Source organism: Phyllostomus discolor, chromosome 12 (genome assembly GCF_004126475.2).
Source record: "Phyllostomus discolor isolate MPI-MPIP mPhyDis1 chromosome 12, mPhyDis1.pri.v3, whole genome shotgun sequence".
Taxonomy (NCBI): Eukaryota; Metazoa; Chordata; class Mammalia; order Chiroptera; family Phyllostomidae; genus Phyllostomus; species Phyllostomus discolor.
In genome coordinates this window covers 72,472,601-72,492,451 of record NC_040914.2, presented here as the reverse complement: position 1 = coordinate 72,492,451, position 19,851 = coordinate 72,472,601, and the positions used below count along the sequence as shown (strand labels likewise).

The following is a 19,851-nucleotide window of genomic DNA, read 5'->3' as shown; positions in this document are numbered from 1 at the left end:
GAGGAGGTGTGTTCTCCACTATAGAATTGATTTTAAGTACAGAAAAGTAAGAACAACTTCAATCAGTAAGAAATTGGCTAATTAGATGATGGTAGATCCAGATGCTAGCTGTTTAAAGCAACAATGCAGCTTGATATTATTTACTGATTTACAAAGTGTCCATCAGACCCCACAGAGTGAAGACAGTGAATCATGGGAAGGGATGTTGAACTCCACTTCTGCGTGTGCATGTGCGTGCCACGTGTGCGTGCCGCGAGTGAAGCCACTCATGGGGAGCCCTGCAGCCTTGCTCACCGAGATGGCAATGATGGTTTCCTCTGGATGGTGAGACTTGAGGGTGATTGCACTTTTTTACTTAAAAAAAGCTGGCAAAAAGCTAAATTGCTTTATTTGTAAAATAAATATATCTGCTTAATAAAACAACCAACCAACCAACCAGCCAACAACAACAACAACAAAAAACAAACCCCTCAAAATAGCCACATGTCCAATATTCTGGAAGTCCATCGGATTGGCCAGGATAGTTGAGAAGGGAAGAAACTACAATGTGAAAGTCCAACAATACCAATGAGGGAAACCGGGACAGTTGGTAGACTGAAAAGCCACACTGCTTGTTACATCAAGGGATCCAGCCCATATTTGCCCACCTTGGTGGCTAGCCTGATGTGGCACCTTGAATCGCCTGGCTTCCCTTTCTTGCAGCACTCCTCACCTGGGCACCACACGCCCTCGATCCTCAGACCAGGGCCTGTTTCTGGAGGAAGCCTGCACCTCATCCCTCATGGCCAGCCCTTCTCAACGGCGTCCAGAGGACTCTCAGTGGAAAAACTGGGAAGTGGATGCCAGCTAGCCCTGTGGGGCCCTGGCATGTGAGGCCTCTAGGGACTTCAGGTTTCCCATCCCTCTGTCCCCTAACCCACGAGGTCTTGGCATGCTTCAAGCATTCGGAAAACACGAGATTCATCCAGAGCTCTGGCTGGCCCCATGGAGTAGCCAGGGCCTGGGCTTAGGTCCCATGAATCAATGCCTGTGACTCCACCAAAGGAACAGGTTATAATGTGCCAAGTTCAAAGACCATCACCGTCTGTTGCTCTTCCTTCATCTAGTAATGATTTCCCAGAACACTATCCTAAAGCGTAATGCTAAGCAGCAGGAAATGGTTTCCCGTCTGCACAGACAGATAAATACAGGTGACCTTCCTCTGTGATAGATTGGTGCTGATGGCACCTGGGTTCGCTGGAACATGAAAATGATGCTTGATATGTTGGGAGATGAATGTTCCTTCACACAAGCTGCATGTCCCTTTGCCTTACCTTCCTAGGGGTCTGCTGCCAGAATAATGATTGCAGCATTAACAACACATTGGCATTTCTTGAACATTTATTATGTTCTAAACACTGAGTAGAGCACACTCTCTCATTTAATCCTTGCATATAGTTCTCAAGGGTAGGTGCTGTATTGTATCCGCTTCATCTATAGACAAGGCTTCTAGAAGGTTCAGTAACTTTCCAGAGGTCTCACCTTGTTAAGCAGGTGAGTGGTGCATCAAACCCAGCTCAAGGCCACCGTGCTAGACACAGGATCAGCTCCAGCATTACAGAGCTCAGTGCAAAATGAAAATGCAGGGCCCCTTGCTCAGCAATTGTTAAGGATTTTAAGATGGTGATGGCAGAACTTAATAATGTGAGCGTGGGGCTCTGGGAGGCTGTACAGGTCACAGCCCTGGCCATGTGGACTCAGAAGTGAGTGAGGTGAAGGAGGACAAGGACCCCGTATTTAATGCTGTTTAACCCCAAAGACTGCACAACAGCTCACGTGTCTTAAAAGTGATTCAATGAGCCTGCATAACTGGGCAGAGAGCTGGTCGCTTTCTCTCAGGAGCTAAATCAGTTCACCTGATTTTCCCCCAGCTGGGCCTGCAAAGAGTCCATTATGAAGAATGTGAGAGGAGGTGGATGACTCCAATACAGTCATGGGAAAGAGCCTGGGTCTTGGAGCTAGAGACATGAACCTAGACTCTGGCTCATCTACCAGCTTGTGATTTGGGGGAAGTTCCTGGACCTCTTTGAGACTCAGTTTGCTTATATGGATGATGGGAGCGTAGTGTCCACCTCTTGGGGTAGGACATGGTATAGAGGAGGAGAGGATACAGTGCATGTGAAGGTCTTAGAACACAGCAGCTGCTCATGAAATGCTGCCATGGTTTGATGGCCATTTTCACCATGAAGATTTGGGGACAGTTGAAAGAGCACATGATTTGAAGGTAGATGATACAGGTTGAGCCCTGATTATGTGTCAACTGGGCAAAGTCACTGAACTCTGTCCAAGGTCAGCATTCTCTTCTGTAAAGTGGACCCAGAACAATGGCTACAATACATAGGATTCTGCATTTGTTGTTATATATGGTTAAGGTTGCGGGGGAGATTAGAAAAGGGACACCACCACCCTTCCCAGATTCCCGCTGTCCTCATGTTGAGCGCTCCTGCAGGGCACGCTAAATATTCTAAGTCAGCAATACCCAACCTTTCTGGAACCAGGGACCAGTTTTGTGGAAGACAATTTTTCCAGACAGGTTAGGGGATGCTTTCGAGTAAGCTGACCTCCTGTCACGTGGCCTGGTTCCTAACAGGCCTGGACCAGTCCCAGTCCATGGTCTGGAGGGTGAGGACCCCTGATCTAAGTGATTTTCTCGCTAAAAGTTTTTCACAGCATTTCCAAATTTTAGCCCCAAATTTGACTTGACTCCATTCCAATTCCTGCTTTATAGTCAAACGCAGAGGATGGTGAAAAAAAAAACAAACCATGATTCAGGCCAAATTCCACATAGTGAGAAGAAGCTACTCCATACTGATATCCAAGACTTTATGTATTTTTATAGAATATTTCCAATTATAAACAGAAATTTGAGATGGTTTACGTTCTACTGTAGATGCAACCACCCAAAGCAAATTGCTTTGTGCTTTAAGAAATTCAACATACATATAGGATTTCATCTTCTCTGAAAATATGACATGTATATACACCATTAAAATTTGAAATTCTTTCTGAAACTTTGAGATAGGGCACAGCGGGAGGAAAATCGAACATCGTCTAATCGTACGCACGTATAATATACAAAGACAGGCACATGCTCATGACCGCCTTCAATGTCACGTTGTCATTTACATTTAGAACACTTTCCAGCCCATCCTGAATTCTAGTCACTCATCAACAAAGCCCGGGTACCACAGATGGAAATGGAGAATCATTTTTCTGCTGTGCTCAAACTCCGGCCCCTTGAATAGCTTTCCCTATCGGCTCTCCTAACTTGTTCTGAACATCAGCTTGTTTAAGATTTCTGTAAACATCCAACCCAAAGTCCAGGGTCTCCCTCACCAGAAGCCACCTGTCTATCAAAAGCAGCCAACTGAGAGGTGCCAGAGGGACACTCTGCCCTGAAGTGATCCGACCCACCTTTGCCTGCCCACTCTCCCCTCTCCAGAGCTGATTTCACTCCTCTGCCCCCTGGCACACACAGGAAATCCCTCTCCTTTTAACAGAATGCATTCAAGTCTGCCCCTGGGTATCGGATGAAATACACAGAGACCCAGCTCCTTGAAGCTGAAGGGAGGTTGTAGGCACCTTACATACAATTATTCACCTGGTAGTCTAGGCAGGTTACCATGACAACACTTCTAGCACCTCATGTATGTACATGTTATTGATACATCCCAACAATTCAGCCAAGGGGTGAGGGGAATAACCAGTCAAAGCAGTTCTCAAGTTCTCACCTCCCGTCTGGCCTGCAGAATGACTCTCGCTTGTTTTGGCATAACTAGACACAGCCATGGTGATACATTTAATATGTCACTTTTTCACTCAAATGCATTTTAAAGCTTAAAATCAAAGCCCAGGCTTATAATAGCAATTTTTCTCTTTGCCTTTTACTTTCTCAAGCATTGTACTTAGGACTGATTTCTGCTCCTGGACAGAGAATGCTTTAATTAGTATCTATTGGGCCAGAAAGGGGAGCTTTAAATTGTAAAACCTTCCCCAACAGAAAGGTTAACTGTGGGAAAAAGATAAAAGGAGCTCCATAGTAACTTTGAGTCATTTCCATAACAGTAGGGACAAGTACTTCCAGGGAGAGGAATAAATGTCTTGCCTTTGGCCCTTTGACTGAAGACAAAGGTTTCACCAGGCCCATCTAAAGAAAGACGAGGAAAGTCCTACCCATTTTCCCCAAAGTGGCTCTGATTAAAATGCAGTTATGAAAGGAAATAATGGAGGAGCTTGCAGTGGGGACTTTCATTTTCTCCACAGCGCCACTGTGTCACAGAGCTCAGCCTTGGGCCCGCACAGGGGTGAGCTGGGGGTTTACAGGGTGCCCGACAGCAGCCACACGTGGAAGACTTAGATGTCGGTCGTCCTTGAAGGATCACCTTCAGAGACAAGGGGGGATGTTTTTTGTAGTCTGCAACACCCCAGTCATGCCCTGAGTTGCATCTTTCCAGCTCTTGCTTCCATCCAGGGAAATCATGTGTCAGCGCTGATGCATACCCACAACAAGTTGGAGCGGCGGTGAGACAGTCTCTAGAATCCCCAAAGACCAGAGTATGCCACCTCCCAAGCCATCATGCTAATGATAAGCCAACTTAACATACCTGTGGGTGATCCCTCCATGACATGGCCAACGTAGGGGCCTTCTCGAAAGATCGGTCTGTTGTCATTCTGATCAATTACAATGACTTCCAGAGGGACTGGCCCCTCGAGAGTCCTGCCGTTGACATCAGTGGTCTCCACAAATAGCTGTAGCAGCAAAGAGATTGGAGGAGAAAGAGGTATTAATTCATTATGAAAATTGAAATCAGGTTCTCTGGAGAAAGTAGGTTATATCAGCAATTTAATGAGCCCTTGGCAATATTCAAACTTTGGTCTCAATGGGTAGTCACTGGGACTAGAATAGAAACTAAACATTAGAGAATAAAAGACAAAGATCAATTCGGGTTAGGTCCCCCTTGGGAAATTTACAATTAATTTATCAAATCTGCAAAGAAACTCCAAAAAACCCCACTCGCAATCAGTCATAGCTAAATGTGCTTATATTGTTTCTGTTTTTCCAACATCATTATGCTTAAAAGGAATGTTATGCTAATAAAAATAATTGACTAAGCAGTTATGAACAGAGTTCATTAGGAAATAACTGAAAGTGTTTATGGTGATGTTTGGGGAAATGCAGGTCGGTAGGTATGTGCAGAGAGCCCTCCTGGGGCGAGGGAGGCGTGCACTGGGTCCTCAATGAGATGTCAGGATTCCTGCCCACCAGGCCCATATAATCAACAGTGGGGTTTCCCAATTCCATGAAACACTCTCAGTACAGAAGAAACTATCTTCAGAGCTCAAGGATGAAGAAAACAAGAGCATAAAACACCAGCTTTATTGTCTTGGAAACAGGGAATTATGTCATGACATTCCCAGTGAATCACAGTAACCTTCTGCTCTCGTTTTCTGAGCCAAGTCCAGCCTGATTGAACCGGGCAGTGGCAGTAACATTTCTCCCTGGAAATGAGCGGTGGTCCCTGCAGCAGAGCTGGGTGCGTATTTCAGCCAGAAAAGGGTGTCTGTACTTGGAATCCTTGGGAAAGGGCCTCGGCAGCTGGAATCCCAGCACAACATTAAAAACACTTATGATTAGGAATAATGACCAATTATTATCCAGTGCTTACCTAGGCTCTCTGTTATATTAGCTCACATGATCCTCACAGTAACCCCTATGACCCTCTTGCGGGGGGCGCATAAAAGCAAATGGAGATTATACGGTAGAGTCTAGACTTGACCCCATGAAATCAGTCTCCAGATATTACATTTTAACCACTATAAAAGCAATGTTTCTAAAGCATTTTATGCTTGTCACATAATATATCTCAAGAGTACTAGCTCCTGCTTTTGTTGTTACTATTATTGTTATCTACGTTATTGTAAAAACTAGCCCAATGTAGGAAAATTAAAAAAAGCACTTTGGTTACAAATCTGCACAGTTGCACCCCATGTGATGATGTTGTAGATTGGTATCGTCCTTTTGGAGAGTAGCATGGCAACATTCCACAAAAGCGATGAAGAACTCATATGCTTTATTCCATTTAGATGCCATTCCTGGTTTTCTCCGAGTTAGGCTGCACTACATGTATGAAAGTACGAGGTGTTTACTGTGGTGTTATTGCTAGTAATGACATGACACCAGTATCCATTAGTCCAGTGAAAGGGGACTAGTTGAATGAATGTTTGTGTAACAACATACTAGATACAGCCATTAGATAAAATAATTATCAAACCTTGTTTATTTACTTAGAATATTGTATGAAAATACACAAAGTAACTTGTGCATCATATATATATGACATATACATATAGACAGAATTTGAACTTAGTTGGCAAAAATAAACCCAGGTATGTTTGGGTAGAGAGATGTATTTTTCATTTTTTTCTTCATTATTTAATTTTTTCACTAGCAAATTTACAGACACACACACATACACACACACACTTTGATTCCTGGGACAGACAAAATAATGCATGTGTACCTTAATTATTAAGAAACTGACGGGGCGGAGCCATTTAACATCTGCATAAAAAGAGAGTCTTAAATAGAGCTCACTTTTATACTTTCATGCTACTTTTTAAAACTACTATGAGAATACTGCTAAAGAAAAAGTAATTATAACAAAACATTGGGGAATTTCATGCAATAATGAATGTCTGGACTTTTGTCCTCCCAAAATAGCCAAAGACTTAAGTTTAACTTAACCAAAAAAACCTGTTTAAAGACATGTATCTTGGGTCTGAATCTTAAGCTTCCTGTTTGTTCACAAACTGGCTCCCACACTCAGAGGCCACGGAGACATCTAGGAGAGAGGCACCGCTCCAGACTGGTAGGTGGTAGGTTTAATAAGCAAGGGAACTTACGTACGAGGCTCATGCTGGGCGATTGCCAGACAAGTAGATCTCTGTGCGCACCTACCGGAATGTTAAAAGTTTATGTAGAGACCTTAAACCTGGGTTCAATCTCATACGCCATCCATATAGTCTCAATAATACCTTACTATATCAAGGCTATGACCTTGAAAACAGCTCACACTGCGGGAATGGTGGGCAGGACATACAATGGACAGGAGAGGGGGTCAGGAGTCTCCAACTGTACGGGTCCAACTCATAGGTCAAATGGCGGTCACACCCTCCTGATGACCTCCTCCAACACCTCCCCTTTCTACAAGACTTGGGTAGTGTAAGAAGCCACAAGTAGGATATTGGAACAAAACCCACATTTGCCAAATATGCCAATGTATTAGAACTGGGTGGGGCAGACTCCAGATCTGTTTCAACATAATGGAAAGACAGACAGATACGGAGAATATATAATTGATTAGGATGAGAGAAAAATGTTGAGCTGAATCTCATAAAAGAAATTATGTAAGTAAACAACCTGATAGTATTTTATGTTATACCAGTACCCAGAGTTCGACTCCTGGGTTACTCAGTGGAAAACAGTATCACTAGACGCACAGTGCTTAAAAACAACAAAGTGCTCTTAAGGGGCATTTATTAATTTTAGAGTCGATTGAATAAAATTTCATCGAGGACTTACTGCATGTCAGTCCCTGTGCTGAGTGTCGGCTATCCGCCTGTTAACAGAAAAGACATTCTGGCCTGAAGAGACAGATGAAGAGCGATGTAAAATACGTGAGTAAGGTCATTTTAGTTAGAGATAAGGGATACAAGGGGATGAAACAGGTTGATATATTAAAGCTACATGGTCTAAGATGGCAGCCACTTGCCACATGTGGCTACTTAAATTTAAATTAAATCAAGATAAATCAAAGGAAAAATCCAGTTCTTCAGTTACACTAGCCACAGTCAAGAGCTGAATAGCCATGTGTAGGTAGTGGCTACCATATTGGACAATGCAGACACAGAATCTTTCTACCATTTCGGAGTTCTATTGGACACTAAAGCTTGGACTATAGGGTGATTGAGAGAGAGAGTGTATGTGAATATGTGTTCACAAGGGAAATACCTATTCTAGATACAATAGCTTATGGCTTGTTTTGGAAGACCGTCTGCAGACTCTCAGACACTGCCTAGAACACACTTATCACAGGAGGAACTCTTCAACTGAGACCTCAATAACAACAAAGCAGACGGAGCTAGCCATACAAAAACGCATAGAAAAGAGTTTTAGGCAGCAAGTGCAATGGTTCCAAGCTTAGCATTATATTAGGGCTGGTCCTGGTGCAAGATGAAGGCACATAATTGGGGTTACTCAATTCCATTGGAGTAGACTAAAGTTTATTCTGTCATAACATTCTTTGCATAAAACAATTTGGGCAAAGTGAGAAAAGAAGGCATTTTCTTTGTGAATTGCTGGGTAAGCAGAGATGAAGAGGAAAAAAATGATATCAAGCTTGTTCCTAATAAAGGAAACCACAGTAGATTGAATAAAATATGTAATAGGAAATGCTAGTGCCTTACTAAGTAGTCCATGCATTTTTCAAAAGGCATATTAGTAATGTGGATGAAAATTAGCATGCATGAAGAAATTATTAGTAAATATGACCTTACTACCCAATCACTTACTTAAGGAAATCTGACATTCCAGTGAGTTCTCATACTGTTCTCATATGAAGGTCAGATCCACAGTTAAACTTTCTGAAGTGGGCCCTTTAACTTTCAGACGGGACTTGTAGTATCAGAGCATAAGTGTTTGATGATGTTCTTACCTTCCTTTCCTCTTCTTAACTGAAATACCCAAACACACACATCCTTCGTCTAAAAAGACTGGAACAAGGTTTGTTTCCCTTGAGTCTCAACATCTATTCTAGGGACTGTGTTTGGGGCTCCAGAAACTAAACAAACTGGGATGTATTCACAGGGAGGCATTCTCATCACTGATCTTTGTCTGAAGCGGGACGCCCATTTGTAGATACCTACTGCGAGAAAAACAAACAGGTGGCCATTGGCAGAAAGAAATGGAGTAATTTCTGAAAGGAAATGGAAATCACCCAGCTTTTCACTGACTATTTCTATACCACCTTCCAGGACTTGAGGACTTAGTTTGAGTGGCTGATCTTCTTGGGAATAATGAGGGGTGACATATAAAAAGGTCTATTGTGGAACCAGAAAGAGAGAAGATGCTCAATAAATTGTGTCTAGAAACAGCTGCCTGGGTTTCACAAAGTAGTGCCTAGTAACTTCCACTATGGCAAGCAGCCTGAAACAGCGATGCATTTGACCATCCTCTGTGCTGTGTGTTCTAGGACCTTGCTGTGCAAAGTGCAGTCCTGGGACCCGCAGCCCTGGCCTCTGCTGGGACCTAGAAATGCTGACTGTCAGGTCCTGCTCAGAACTGACTGGGCAGCCCTGGCTTTTTATCCCGTCTTTATGGGATTCGAGTGTACATTACTGTTTGTGTGAAGCTGAACTGTGACGCAGGGTTTGGAGAAGAAGGCCCAAGGGCCTTGTGGAGCTTGGGAACAGCATTCCCAGGTTCAGATGCATGAAAATTAGTTCCAAACAGCAGGCAGTGTCGAACCACCTGCTAGGACTGCACTGCACATGTGGACTCCTTTGTCGCCTCCAAACACGCAGGCGGGGCAGGGTAGATGTTTTCTGTGGATCAGTCTGGAGAAGCCTTTTTACAGACACACAGACACACAGACACACACACATATAAACACAACAGACATCATACACAAACACATGGAAACATACACATGAGACAGACATAAAAACACAAACATACACCACACACACATCACATACACATAGATGTAAAACACATACCACAAATCAATTTTTCCAGTTCTCTGATCTTCAGCTGTGCACAATGGACACTTGAAGTGCATTTTGTCAGATGACTTTCTATAAAGTTATTAAACAGAAAGTAGGGAGAAAGGAGCTGCTTACCAACTGATAAGTGAAAAGCTGCAGAAAATGAAAGAAAAGGGAGAGGCCCTGGAGACGGGAACCTCACAAGGGGGATGGAGCACCAGGGTGGGGGTGGGTCCTGCCTCAGCCTGTGTGATTCTGCACCCCGCTGGGCAGTGTCTTCTCTCCCGTTGAGATGCAGTACCCCCGGGATGGGGAAACTAACTGAGTGTTATCACTAGAGGGCCTAGGGGGCATCTATGGAGCCTGTCAGGGATCTAGTTTAAGCCAGTACTTTGCAAGACTCTGGAGTTACTGGTATCCTATCCATTCGTTGGAAAGCTCAGCCCATCATGGAAGGGGAAAGAGAGGGAGACCTTTGGTCTCAGTGGGAGTGAGGGAGGGAAAAACTGTTGAGGGGTTCACACCCCAAAAGCCTGAGTAGAGGGCCCTGAAGGGTTGTGGAGTGAGCACTGGACCTGGATTCAGGAGCAAACAGCCAGTCCTCCTGATGTGGAGGACACAGGCTCTGAGCCAGGCTCACACCTGCAGGCACCTGAGTTTCTCTGGTATCAACAAGAGCCTACGCAGTAGCCTCACAGGGTCGTTGTGCAGACTACGTGAAAAGGACATGTGACGGTGCCCGACATAAAGTGAGTTCTGCAGTTCAAGTCACCTCGTACTGCCCGGTTTTAAAGGACCAGCTTCAGCTTTTCCTAGAGAAGGCAGAACTATTTTACATTTAAAGTGTTTAATCAAAATACCCTTAAATGGAATTATTGGAGGCAAGGATGTGCAAGCAACAGAAAGTATGGTCAATGCAGTTGCAAGCTGATAATTTTGCTCTGAACTTTGTCCAGGGGGCGGTCCTTCTCCCTGGGACGAAAGCAGCGACTCTGAAGCCATCCTCTTTCTCAGACGAAGCTTCTCTCCTATCTCCATCCACTCTGTTAACCAGTCCTGTCTATAATCCCGAATCTCTTAAATATGACGGGGGACCCAAAAACCCTGGAATTTCTTAATGGAAAAATTGTGTATGTATTCTTACATGTGAAACTTCAGTCACCTTCAAAGGTGCTCCATTTGATACAGTACACCTAGTGGGACATTTTCCCCCTGCTCAAAACAGTTTTTGAACTTGTCAGTTTTGATGCCTTTTGGTGCTTCTGCTGTTTTTTGTTTTACCTCTTCTACATTGGCAAAACATTCCCCTTTGAGGAATTTTTTTTATTGGGGAAATAAAACATAGTCACTTGGGGTGACATCTGGTGAATAGGGAGGGTGGGGCATGGGGATCGTGCTGGTTTTTGGTCAAAAACTGCTGAACGCTCAGCACACAGTGTAGGCAGGTGCGCTCGTAATTTACCCATCATGAAATGGGCAAACATGTTGAAAGAGTCTTCAAAAAAATTTCACTGAAGCTGAACACAGCCTCTCACAAAAATGCCAGCTGGTACACTGATAGAGGTGAGTTCCTAGAACACTCCGTAGCGAGGGAAGCCTGTACTATAAGGGGTCCACCCTCCAGAAGACAATTCTGGGGTTTTTTTTTTGCCCCCTCTATATAGGATCTTTTCCAGCTCCCTTGTTACCTCCTCAGATTGGCTTGTCACCTCTCACCAGACCACTGCAACAGGCACCTAATGGTTACCCCTGCGACCACCGCTGACCACCACAGTCTGTTCTGTAAGGGAGGTGATGGGTCATCAGCGCATCAACTTGACTGGTCACAGTGTGCCCACAGTAAACACTATTCCTGTGTGTCTGTGAGGGGTTCCCAGATGAGATTAACGTTGAAATCAGCAGACTCGGTAAAACAGATCCACCTGCAAATGCTGGGTGAACATCACCCAATCTACTGAGAGGCTGGGTAGAACCAAAGGCAAAGGAAAGAGGCATCCGCTCCCTTTTCTTCCCGCCTGACTGGGTGAGCTGGGGCATCGGTCTTCTCCTGCCCTTGGCTTTCAGACGGGGGCGAGAATCTACACCGTTGGCTTCGCTGGCCCTCAGGCCTTCAGACTCAGACCGATTACACCACCGGGTCTCTGGGCCTGCCTTTTCCGATGCAGATGCTGGGACTCCTCAGCCTCCATGGCTGTGTGAGTCGATTCCCTATGATTGATCTCCTCACATGAATATGCCAGTTTATATACATTCATCTTAGAGATTCCTACATTGATATTGATATTGTATATTCCTGTGTATTTTTATACTACATATACACGGTATCTCTCCTACTGGTTGTTTCTCTGGAGAACACTGACTAAAACAGGCTTCCAGGGCATCTTTTCAAATTGTTATGTGCAGACACCTCCCAGTCATTTCTCATCACTCTTAGGATAAACAAAGCATTCTTTTACTTTGACAAGTCTTTATAATTTGGGCCCAGACCACTGCTCCAAACCCATTCCATGCCACAGAGATCCTCTTTCCTCCTTATTGTCCATGTACACCAACTTTTTTCTGGTTCCTCCAACTCTTCCCATTCCTTCTCAGCACAGGGATTTTCACATGCAGCCCCCCTGGCAAGCATGAGCGCCCTGTCTGCTGTCCCCCCAGCCCCCGTTAGCCCCTACTCATCCTTCTGGTCTCTGTGGGCTACTGCGGGCACAGAAGAGCCTCCGTTACCCTCCACACCAGCTACAGCATCCTTGGTTTGTGCTCCCATGGTACCAGAATCTTGCTTTATAACATTTTTCATAATAATATGTGATCGTTTATTTATTTGTGTGACAATTCAATTAGCGTTTGCCTCTCCATCTGGCCCTGGGAAGGCAGAGGCATGGCGAATGTTCTTGCCCATTAGCAAATCCCCGAGGCTGACATCCAATGCCTGGCACACAACAGGCACTTGATGTAATCCTCACTGCGCACAGCCCTCTGCTGAGGAGGTAATGCCTCTTTAAGAGAGCAGAGTACAAAGTTTTGGCCTCAGCTCTGCCCATCTGTCTTTTCTCGCCCTCCCTGGCCCACGAGGGCTGACAGTCCTGATTCCACTGACTACAGGCCGTCTTAACTCACGAACAGGAACCACAGTGGTAAACAATACCTAAGCACATTAACTGATTACTTGCTTTTTAAAAGAAGGGAACAGTATTTATTTTGTGTTCGGTACATGTCTAGGCTTTTAAAGCACTGTCACATTAGGCTCGAAGCGGCCTAGAGAAAGAGCCACTGCACAAAACTCACAACTGAAGTTCCGGGTCTGCGGTCCAAAGGGCCCGGGGTGTGAGCTGGCTGGATCCAAAGTCAGGCCTGACTTCAGAATCAAGCTTTCCCCCACGATGTTCTTATTTGCTAAATACTTTTTCATGATCTTTCCTTACATTTTTATTTTATTCCCTTTACTAACTTGTAATCTACTTAAGAAGTTTTACTATTGATTGCTATGTTTCACTGTTGTCCCATCTGAGGCAAAATTATCCATTAATTAGGCGATGATAAGCTTATTACAACATTTTCCTAATACACGTGAAAATACATATTAAAATGCACTGTGAGCCACTGTGTCCCCTATTACACCCTGCCCATGGGACTGGCTGGGGATGTTACAGGGCTGCCTGGCTCTATGTGCTCCCTTTAGTGATGCTCAGACATTCTGAAAAAAAAAAAAAAGAGTTGTCCTTCTTATAAATTTAGCTCTCAAATGACCATGGTGCATGTGGAAGGAACAGTATATACCCATCACCCCTAATCTGTTTAAAGCAAAAGTACTTCCTCCAAGGGTGGGGACAGGTAGGCACTACAGGACTGTGAGCTAATCACTCCTGTTTGGGAGCTGTGCTCAGTGGGCACCAGGCTGTGGGTGCTGATCTCCTGAGTCCTGTGTGCAGGAGGACAGGGGCTTGACCTTTGAAATAGGGAGCAGGTAACGAAACCCTACGGGAGCCAAAGCAGAAACTAAGTCGCCAGAGTAGCTTTGCTGAAGTGTGAGCTCGGGAACGCCCAGCCACCCTTCCCGGCATCCCAGCATCCTGGTTCCTCTTCACTCCTTCCGTATCTTGGGGGCATCTCCACCAGAGGTGTGAACTATCAAGTCACAACATGCAAACTGATGACTTTTCAAAGCAATTAATGCACCATAATAATGGAAATGAGCAGTACTTAATGCACAGACAAGAATCCTTTGTGAAAGAATAGAAACATAATGAACCAAATTACAAAGCGTGTACAAGCACACTGGCCTTCAGCATCACAACAAACTATTAACATCTTGCCCTTCATTTGGCTCATCCTCTCATCTGCTTATGAAAGATACAATTTAGTCAGACAAAATTTGATACTGTGATCTAACCCAAAGGGATGAACTGGCGCAAAACAAAACATGCTACAATGTTCTTTGGGTGAAGGCCAAAATGAAGAAGCTGGCTCCGAAAAGCCAATACTTTGTATAATATGTGATAACCCAAGCAACAGATGTGAAACCCGGATCAATGGAATAAGAAACAAAGCATGACATACACAGTGTATGGATTCCTGAGTCGTTTTGAAGTAAAACAATTTAGAAACACTTTGACCTTTTGAACTCTGATGGTTCTGCTTCAGGCCAAGCAGTCAAACGAAACATAACACACACGCACACACACACACCCACACACCCACAGTGAATTACTTATCTGAGATGTTGCAGTAAACATTCAGCTGATTGTGCGTGTGCACAGGTGTTCTTCAGCCACATGTTTTTTGACCACATAAAGTAAAGAGAATATGAGCCACGACTCCAACATACCGTGACTCAATCTCTCTTTTGGACACAGATGTCTTCTACCTTCATGAATGGGTCCCCTCCAAGGTACCTCTCTGGGCACTAAAACGTGTCCTGACATGGATGCTGCAGTTCGCACTATCTCTGAAATACCTCTTTAAGGAACTTCTACCGGACTAGTTTAAAAGTCACAAAGGTGGGTTTCATCCCTTCACTGCCAAATTTTATTTTTGACAATTGAAAATAGTTGTAATGCCATAAATACAAAATATTACCTGGAAGTTCACCATGAGCAATTAGAGAAACACACAGGTCTAGCGAATATTGACATTTACAATTAAACATGACTGCAAGTCAGACACCGAGGCTCACATGAAACCTTGAAGTACATATGAAAAATAAGATGCCTGCATCTGCCTTCCTAGTGGACAAGGAGAAAGAAGAGATGAGACCCAGTGACCGTGGAAGTGCTGTGACAATAAGCTGCAGGTTCCATGCTGGTGGGAACCCCACCTGATGCCACCTTCCCAGAAGGCAGCTTGGAAGCACAGGCATGTCTCGAGACCCTCAAGGATGTTAACAGCACGAAAAGAGCCCTGTGAAGATACCATGGAAATGAGGAAGCCCACAGGGACTTTTGTGAAAGTATGCTGTTATGAGTTTATTTATAACAGACGATCTTTAAGGATTGAGAGTGGTTGGAACATCTTTTTCTAAACAGTATTTTCCACTATAGATATGATGTTTGTTGTGATAAGAAAAAGAAAATAATAAAACTAACCCTAACATATTTGATTAATGTGAAACTTAAATTGCCTTTACTTGTTGCATCTGAGTTCTTACACGTTTAATTAACATAGTCTCACGTTCATTTATTACAGTCCCTTTGGTAGAGACGGATGCATTCTGCATGTAGATAAGAGTATACTTGTGGCCCAAGGCAGGGACACTATTTTCTAGATATTACTCCTATGGCTAATTAAGTGCCTTGAATAAAGAAAGCACTGATATTTTTATTGGCCTTTTGTTTGAAATTTTCATACTCTTCCCACGTCCCAACATCTCACAAAGATCCAACAAGGTGTTTCTACCAAAGACATCCTCATGGATCACTGAAATTACACTAGACTTGAATCAGAAAGCCTGCCTTCAAAATCTGGCTCTGCTACCTATAGAGTGGCTGTGGCTGACAGTGAATTGGCTTTCCCAGAGGTTGTTATGCCCTAATCCTAGGACCTGGGGCTATGTTAGGTTCTGTGGGAAAGGGGAATTAAGATTGCAGATGGAATTAAGGTTGCTGATCTGCTGACCGTGAAATAGGAAGAGTAGCCTGGATGATCTATATGGGTCCAAATGGAAACACAAGGGTCCTCAAGGGAAAGGGAGGGGACAAAGTCTGAGTGATATGATCTGAGGAGGGTCTTGAGCTGCCATGGCTGGCTTTGGGCTTGGAGGAAGAGGCCGGGAGCCAAGGAGCACAGGCAGTCACTAAAACTAGAAAAGGTGGGGGCCCTCCTCTGTGGCCTCTACAGGAGAATGCAGGCCTGCTGGCACATCAATTTTAGCGCACTGTCTTTGGAAATGCAAGATAACAAATTTGTGTTGTTTTCAGTCACGACATTTGAGGTTACTCATTACAGCAGCAATTGGACCACATAATTAATTGTTCAAACTGGAACACATTCTAGAGTCTAAGTAGGTACTATTAACAATTACACTGAAACAATACGTACAAACCAAGTTTGTCCTAGACAAACAGGGACACATGGCGATTTTATCTTATTAGGTGACTTCACTTTGTCGTCTCAGTTTGCCTGAGTAACAAACTTATTTAGAATAGCACTCTCAGGGCTTTTTGTTATTGTTGTTGTTAAAGTAGTAAAGAGATAAATGAGCACGAATAGCACAATTCCCAACACATAGGAAATTCTAAACAAAGGCTCGTTAGATCAGAAGAGGGTTAGGTGACCTTGACATTCATTCACTTCCAATAGACCTTATTTAGACTTTTGTAAAAGTAGATGCAGTACCCTCGATTCAATTCCTCTTTGTCTGGCATTACCCTTTTGAAATTGCTTTTCTATTACAGTAATCCAGATTTCTCTTTGACACTAATCACTGCACTTCTGCTTATTTTTCTTAGCTTTATTCATTTATCAAAGTTAAATCTCATTATGAACCAACTCCTGGAGAGTTCTCAGGGAAAAGGTACCTTTAGCTTTCTGTAGCAATCCTCCCCCTTCGTTTGCACTGGGCGTAATTTCCCCCAATGGACTGAATGTAGTGTTTACAGCTCTCTCTAAAAATGATCGAAGGGGCAATGAAAGTTTCATACTTGTTAGATTATTGATTAAAGATCTTGATATGATTATCAAATGCTCTTTGAAAATCTTGCTCTGCTTAGAGCTATAGTACTTCCTTTGTCAATTTGAAATTTTAAAGTTTGTTTTCTCCCAAACATAATAAATTTCTTTTTCTGCCCTGGCTGGTGTGGCTCAGTGGACTGAGCATCGGCCTGTGAGCCAAAAGGTCACTGGTTCTATTTCTAGTCAGGGCACATGCCTGGGTTGCGGGCTGGGTTTTCAGATGGGGGTTGTGCAAGAGGCATTCACACATTGATGTTTATCTCTCTCTCTTTCTCCCTCTCTTCACCGCTCTCTAAAATGTAAATAAAATCTTAAAAATTTTTTTCTTATGTATGCTTGCTCATGACCACACTGGACTTTGAGAACATTTTTCGACTTAACTTTTGATTAATTAATAATTAATTAATTAATAGCTTTAATTATGTGGAAGAAATCTATGCAGATATTAAAAGTAGTTATTTAAGCAGTTTGAGTAAAGTCCCAGTGAATATCCTCTATCCCAAGAGGGGGCACAGACTGAAATATTTAATTGGTTCAAGTAGAATTTATATAAATCATGGATGTTGGAATTATGCCAGATTCATTAAAGCTATGTACTAGAATTAAGAGGATTTCTGTACAAAGATGAGAAGCATAATACTTTTGAAAACAAAGCCACAGGAGAAAATTATTGGGGATTTCATTTTCACTTGCCCTTCTTCTTCTCCAAAAGTGAAATTCAGAGGAATAAAGGAAATGAAATACTTTTTTATTTTACAGATTTAAAGTCATGTTGTTAAGTGAGTATTAAAATGTGGTTTATAAAACATGTTCTCCAAAAATTAGGGTTGACATATAAAAATTTAAAGTATAGCATATAAATTCCAGGTGGATTTAAGTATTAGGAGAAAAAAGCCATTGAATATTTATGAAATAGAGCAGCCAGGCCTTTCTAAACCAGTATTAAAGGCGTAACTTATTATGTGAGTTACTGCGAGAGTTAAACTATTTAAGTGCTTGTTTTTGTATAACTAAAATAAATAGAGAACAGAAAATATTTGCATTATAAAAAACAGAGGCTTACTATCCTGAATATAAAAAGAGCTGATTATGTTCCAGTTAAAGGTGAGATCATATGGTATTTGTCCTTCACCACCTGGCTTATAATCAACAAAAGAAAAAAAGCAAACAAAATATAACCCAAGACATTGAAATTAAGAACAATCCAACAACAGCCAGAGGGGAGAGGGGAGGAGACAGTGAGAAGAAGGGTTTTCAGGAACTACTGTAAAGGACACATGGACAAAACCAAGGTGGAGGGGGGAAGTAAGGGAGGGAGGTGGGTTGGGCTGGGGTGCGGGGCAGTGGTGGGAAGAAAATACAGACAAGTGTAACTGAACAGCAATACAGTGATTTTAAAAAATAAAATAAAAAGCTGGTTAAAATTATTTGAGAAAAAACCCAACAATTTGCAAAACAAGAAAAAAAAAAGCAATAAACATATAAAATTAAAATGAGATAGCTTTTCCTTATAAAATTGCCAAAATAATTTTAAAAATCTGCTAATCAGTATTTTGCAAATTTGTGAGGGAAAAAATTCATACATTATTGATGATATTAAAACATCTTTCTGAAATGTAATTTGTCAATATTCATCGCAAGCCTTGAAAACATGTGGTTTTACTTGTAGAAATTTAACTTAGGGGCTATATGGGGAGCAGGGGGTATTTAGTAATATGTGTACTCATTTTAACATTGCTTAAAATAAGAATATTTAGAAACAACACAATGTTCCAACAGGATATTGAGGAAATAAACTGTAGTATCTGCACAAATAGAATACTATGTTACAGATACATTTTGGGGGATGGAAAAATATATCAACAGTACAATGTTCATGATATGAAGTGAAATATCTGATTGCTAAATAGTATGCACTATATATGCAATTTTTGACAAGTAGGCAAAGACATAATCTTCCCATCATCCCAAAATATTGAGTGATTTTACTGTAGGTGGTTTTTCCCTTTGTTTCTTTACACTTTTTTAGATTTTCTATAATGGGCATGTGCTAATTTTAGAGTTAAAAAGAATTTATAAAATTTATTTTGGAATTGTAGCTTATTCAGAAAATGACCCCCCTGGCTGGCGTAGCTCAGTGGATGGAGTGCGGGCTGCGAACCAGTGTCACAGGTTCGATTCCCAGTCAGGGCACATGCCTGGGTTGCAGGCCACGGCCCCCAGCAACCACACATGGATGCTTCTCTCTCTCTCTCTCTTTCTCCCTCCCTTCCCTCTCTAAAAATAAATAAATAAAATCTTTAAAAATATATATTAAAAAAAAAAGAAAATGACTACAGATCCACTATCGTTTATTACAAATCGGGGTCCACGGCGTCTGCTGAACTCCAGACCTCTGGCACCTCTCAGCGGGGACGGCGGGCACGAGAACGGGGCTGACACCGGGTGTGTGGGAGGCCAGCTGTGTTGTGGGACAACACAGAGCGGCTGCTGCTGCAGTCTTCACGGTCTCTGAGCTTTGGATGAAAAGGCATCTCAAAGCACTTGACAGAATTTTATAATACGGAACTCAGCCTCATCAGCTTTATTTACTGGACCATCACTGTTATCAGTGTCTGCTCTTTCTCTGAAGCCGCACTTTTAATCTCACTGATAAATTGTGAGAACCAGGAGAGACCAGGGGCTCCAAGCGGGGACTTCAGATTCAGGGAGACTTGGCTTCAAGCCTCACTTTTACCCCTTGTCAGCTCTGTAATTTGAAACCTATTCAGTTATTTCTTAGAATCTCAATTTCCTTTAAAATGGAAGTTTGGAAACCAGCTGACAGGGTTGTTGTGAGGTGAAATACATGACGTTTGTAAAGCAGTTAGCAAAAATCCG

At 42.8% G+C, this 19,851-nt stretch overlaps 1 protein-coding gene across 1 annotated transcript in view; it reads right to left on the bottom strand.

Annotated features, from left to right (window-relative positions):
* CDH13 (cadherin 13) overlaps positions 1-19,851 on the bottom strand; it is a 1,016,810-nt gene that overhangs the window by 360,307 nt on the left and 636,652 nt on the right. The window contains exon 6 of the mRNA XM_028501894.2: positions 4,644-4,788. Coding sequence (XP_028357695.1) covers positions 4,644-4,788 — 145 coding nt within the window. The remainder of the gene's footprint in view (positions 1-4,643; positions 4,789-19,851) is intronic.